This window comes from Geotrypetes seraphini, chromosome 8 (genome assembly GCF_902459505.1).
Source record: "Geotrypetes seraphini chromosome 8, aGeoSer1.1, whole genome shotgun sequence".
Classification (NCBI taxonomy): domain Eukaryota; kingdom Metazoa; phylum Chordata; class Amphibia; order Gymnophiona; family Dermophiidae; genus Geotrypetes; species Geotrypetes seraphini.
Genome location: NC_047091.1, coordinates 83,114,751 through 83,119,737, shown reverse-complemented (window position 1 = coordinate 83,119,737; position 4,987 = coordinate 83,114,751). Strand labels below are relative to the sequence as shown.

Genomic DNA, 4,987 nt, shown 5'->3' with positions numbered 1-4,987 from the left:
CTGTGGAGGAAGAGGAAGAACGTTACACAGCAAGACCACAAGAAAGAAAAAAGGATCCTTAAGACACCTGCAGAAAAGATTACACAGCAGGGCCTCAAAGAGATCTGGTTATAGGGCAGGACTCTAGAGAAATGAGAAAGATTCAAGAAAGAGGGTTACATAGCAAGATCCTGGAAACACCTGCAGAGAATGGAAGTCAGGCGCTTACATGGCAGGGTCCCAATGAGAAAGAAGAAGATTATAGAGCAAGTCACCAGAGAAACCAGCAGAAATAGAGGGGAGTCCCATGATCTCCTTCCCCTGACTAGTACACCCCCACAACCTTGGGAACCCTTGAATCTAGCACGTTCTCAGCTTGTAATCCTTGGTCTGCCACGTGCATTGCCCCATAACCCCTGTCTAGCCACCCCCCCCACCACCACCACCACCACCACTCTTTCTGAGAGCATTTTCTTAGTTCTACATTTTCTCCTTAGCAGGCCCTATGCTGCTGCCTTTTCCTCCTGCCTCCCCCTGCCCATCCCCCCATCTCTGGTCACCTGGTATCTTTTGTAGCCACAAAGACAACGGGGTTAGGGGCATCAGCAGGGTTCAGTTTCTGGCGCTTCGCAGTGGGCTGCATACTGGATCTCATCCCTGATGACATCAGTCTGCCATTGGCTGATAAGGGTGTGGTGGTGACAGCTCCTGATACCTGCACCTATCAGAGAGCAGCATGCAGTCAGCTGTGGGACAAGGATACAGTGAAGGGGGAGAGAAAATGCATGAAGAGAGGGAGAGCAAGAAAGAAAAGTAAGATGTAGGAGAGAGTGAGAGGGAATACTTGAAAAGAATAAACTGCTTACAAATGCAGCTTGTTCCAGAAGGATGGGGGAAGAGAAAAATTCCTTACAAAACTCCTAATCCACAAGAGCAAGGGAAATAGCTTATATTCTTACCCCCCAAATTGGGGAATTGAACATTCCTTATATTTTTGCTAAAAGGGAAGCTGGGAGAGATCCCTTATGCTCTCACTCTGCCCTGAAAGACCTAGAGAAAGATATTCCTTGCACAGGCATCCTGTCACCAAAGGAGGAGAGAAAGGGTCCATATACTCGCCCCTTTCCCAAATGGGCAGGGGAAGAGGTTCCATATATTCCAACCCTGTGGCAGGTAGGGGGAAATTCCTTAACCTCTCACTCTGTCTTACAAGGTTAGGTAGCAGATGATCCTTAAAGTCTTACCTTGTCTTACAAGGTTAGGTAGCAGATGATCCTTAGAGTCTTATCTTGTCTCAGAAGGGCAAGGGAGAGGGTCCCTACATACATTCTGTCTCAGAAGGGCAAGGGAGAGGGTCCCTACACACATTTATTTTGTCACTGAAGGGCAGGTAGAGATTTCTTACACTCTCAATTGGTCTCTTGGCCACGATTGCTGCAAGGCTACGGTTCTGGCTGATTTGGTTCCTGTTTATCGGCATCTTGCTGCCTCGAGGAGTTTTAGGCTTCAGTGGGGCCTGTGCGGCTGAGGAATGAAGAGGATTTAAAAGTGATCATTGCCTTGATCAGTCATCCTAGCTCCAAGCAAATGATATAACAGATACCCTAACATGACAGCTGTACTATATAATAGCAAAATCCAGTCCTAAATTCTATCTGTAGTCCCCAACCCTTACCTAGTTCCTTCACAATTTTTGCAAGTGGTGGGCGCACAAGAGGCAAAATCTTCAGTGGTGTTTTTGCTGCTTTTGGAAGTCGAATGGAACCTATAGAAATGAAAAAGAATCAGATATACATGAAAGAGGTCACAAATACACTCATGAGAAGTCACTCCCCCTTCACTCGCCACATATATCATTTAGTGAAAGGATTTACTTCCTCTTTCCAAATGCATGCAGAGTAACAGAAAGCATGTTGTCAGACGATGTCGAATGCAACTTGCCCCCACTTACATTCTGCTTTGATGTTATTTGAGTTGATAGGGGCGTAAGGTCTTCGTGCTGCTCTATGTGGTTGTAGTATGTCACGACACATCCGGCGAGCAATCCGTGTCAACTTGGTAGTCTGTAGTAGAAAGGTCTGCCGGTTTTTGGCCAGAAGTTTGGCGCGATTAGCACTGGTGGCATATGGTGAGAGGCTCTGAGCTTCTGGGCGGGAGATGTGACCACGGGAATGAGGCTCCTACAGCAGAGAAAGGAGAGACATCAGAAACTTATACAGGCTGCTGAACATATGCTGCTTACTAAAAGAAATGCATGAGACCCTATTGCAATGGACAGCACAGTGCATTGCTGACAAACACCACTACCCCCCTCCACCCCCACCCCCCCAAAAAAAAAAAAAGACTACACTGACCGCAGAGGACAGAGATTCCTTTCTCAGCAAACAAAAATATGAGACAACCTCCCCTCTCCCCAAAATCTCTACTTGCTCTATAGAGACTGCTACAGCAGGGACAGAAACAAAAACCCTGGTACAGACCAACACACTCTGCGTACTGTGCATAAACAGTGATTCTTGCAGACAAAAACAGGAACACACAAATGCCTACAATAAAGACAGGAACAGAGGCATCCTTAAAGGGTGTCCATCACCACATTCAGACTAAGAGAGGCAGGCGCAACTCCCTCTCAGTGTACCGTGCTTGCACTGCGGGCTGCCCCTTCTAGCTGTGTTGGTGTCTTTAGGCCTCCATATTTCTTCCAGTAGATCCAACAGGAGGCACAAAGCCGACATTGCATATTTGGGGGTCCCCAGGCGTACCATTGAGCTGACTGTGTTGCTAAGGAAGGAAAAAGTAATGCATCATAAGGAGGGTGTACTGCAGCTAAAAGACCACATAAGCTGACATTCGCCTCCTCCCAGTACTCACTGTGGCAGCTTTCACATGTCAGCCCCTTCTGAAAGCCAGCTCCATTCATTCCTGGCTTGGATCCCACTGAGATGATCTGGTTTGGGTTTGGTTTTGTGCTGTAGGAGAAGGTTGATAAATATTACTATATGTGGCTGGGTGCTACTGCTCCCATTTCCCACCTACCATTTCCATACTCACTAGGTTGGGATGTAAACCTGCTTTAGCTTGCTGTCTGCCTCTGCTGCCTTCAATCGTTTCTGCCATCAAAATAGTAAAATTCAATCAGACATCAAGGAAGGGTGACATTAAACAGAGAGCCACCAGCTCATAACAAAGCCTAAGAACACCCCTACACAACTGCTGAATAACATCCTTTGTGAAGAGTACTCTCAGTTAAAGAAAACTTCAGCACCCAAAGCTCACACACATAGAGACTGTCCAGCTTAGTCCTGCTCCCACTTCTCTCCCTTATATCACAGAACCATACACAGAAGGTGAAGTCAACCGTAGCTACACAAAGAACCCCACTCATCTCAACACTCACTGAGGGTATCTACCATAGTCAAAAGCACACATCCATCACACAACCTTGCTTCTCACTCCACACACACATCTCCCTGCACTACAAACAGAAAAAACAGTTGGAGACTCATATACAGCAAATTCTTTGGTTAGCACTTCCCAGCATCATGCAAGCCAGAAACATCTACAAATTAAGAGAGTGCCCCAGCTCACCTGCTGGATGTAGCGGTCAGTTGTCTTCCACATGTAATAGAACTGGACAATACTAGCCAACGATTTCCAGGGAAGCTGTGAAAATCAGGAAGACAATGATTTAATACCGACTGCACAAATCTATCTGCAATAACAATTCTTTGGAAAATGTGAACCTGCATTTTGTTTTAAACCAAGAAAGCTCTAAGACAGCAAACAAAGAAAGTGGGGAATCAACGTAAAAACATTCACAGAACCCAATAACCAATGTTCTGAAATATACTACCAAAACATCCCATAAGCTTATTCAACCCTGCCTATCACATACACATATATGCTTACAGTCTCTCACACATACTTACAAAGTCCTGCCTGATGTCATTAAAATCCTTCCCATATTTCTCCAGTGCCTCCTCAAAGAGCATTGCCTCAGAAGCCGACCATTCCTCCATCTCATCACGGCATAAAACTGGCCCTCCTTGTGGCACCAGTGTTGACATGGCCCTGGCAAGATCATACCCATTCCTCTGTAGTGTGTCCATTGCATGAAACTGAAAGGTAAGGTCACAGGATCAGCAGGATGACAGAACTATCCTCAGTCTGAGGCCCATTTTCCAACTCACCATAAGAACAATTACCTAGCTGTACATCCCAGCCATTGAATCCCTACTTCATTCCCCCCCCCCCAATGCTTGCTCACCAGTGTAATGTCTCGTGAGGCAGCAGCAGCACTCATGTGCAGGCTGGGTTGCCGAATGGAGCTGCTGCAGTCCAGGGCTCGAGCAAAGGTCCCCACAGCCCTGAGAGAAAAGAATTGACAGTTACTTCTCTGTCCTAGTGCATCATCTCCAATAATCCACGTTTGCTCTGCTCACCTCCCCACCTCATTCTCCACCTCCCTGGACTATAACCCTTCTCCCTCCCAAACTAAGCTTTACATGTTCCTTACTCAGCTTTGTACCCCCCACCCCCAAATGATCGTTACATCTCATCTCCAAACTGACAAAACCTAAATTGGGGAAGCAACCCAACTAATAATACTAATATCCATAGTGTCCCAAGTCAAAAACTTTTTTGTATATATATATATTGAGGAAAAGTGCATGTGTGAGCCAACTTGTAGCCCACAATATTCTATAAATTTTTAGTTTTTAAATAAAAAAAATTAAGATGAACAAAACTGGAAAATTAGGTTTATACCTTGGATAATCTTCTATTCAATCCTAACCCGTAGTCCGGGTATTGTAGAAATCCACTACTTTTATGAGCACATGCTCCGCTCCCCCCCGCTCCCCCCCCCCCACCTCCCTAGCCTGAGAGCTGGTAAACAAATCCAGTTAAGTCCCAAAGCTAAGCAACATACCTGAACAAATTAATAAGGGGGTACAGGGAAGGATACCCATCAACAGAAGTAATTCATGAACTGATTTGCTCTGCAAAA

At 45.8% G+C, this 4,987-nt stretch overlaps 1 protein-coding gene across 2 annotated transcripts in view; it reads right to left on the bottom strand.

Moving 5' to 3' along the window:
• The window catches only part of MTA2 (metastasis associated 1 family member 2), a 57,473-nt gene that overhangs the window by 1,185 nt on the left and 51,301 nt on the right, over positions 1 to 4,987 (bottom strand). The window contains exons 8-17 of one of the 2 annotated variants that reach the window (XM_033954274.1): positions 4,247 to 4,346; positions 3,909 to 4,097; positions 3,568 to 3,642; positions 3,031 to 3,089; positions 2,851 to 2,948; positions 2,618 to 2,760; positions 1,931 to 2,159; positions 1,655 to 1,744; positions 1,385 to 1,503; positions 540 to 700 (exon numbers count right to left, since the gene is read on the bottom strand). In XM_033954274.1, the coding sequence (XP_033810165.1) occupies positions 540 to 700; positions 1,385 to 1,503; positions 1,655 to 1,744; positions 1,931 to 2,159; positions 2,618 to 2,760; positions 2,851 to 2,948; positions 3,031 to 3,089; positions 3,568 to 3,642; positions 3,909 to 4,097; positions 4,247 to 4,346 (1,263 nt within the window). The remainder of the gene's footprint in view (positions 1 to 539; positions 701 to 1,384; positions 1,504 to 1,654; positions 1,745 to 1,930; positions 2,160 to 2,617; positions 2,761 to 2,850; positions 2,949 to 3,030; positions 3,090 to 3,567; positions 3,643 to 3,908; positions 4,098 to 4,246; positions 4,347 to 4,987) is intronic. The other variant, XM_033954275.1, reaches the window with a different exon arrangement.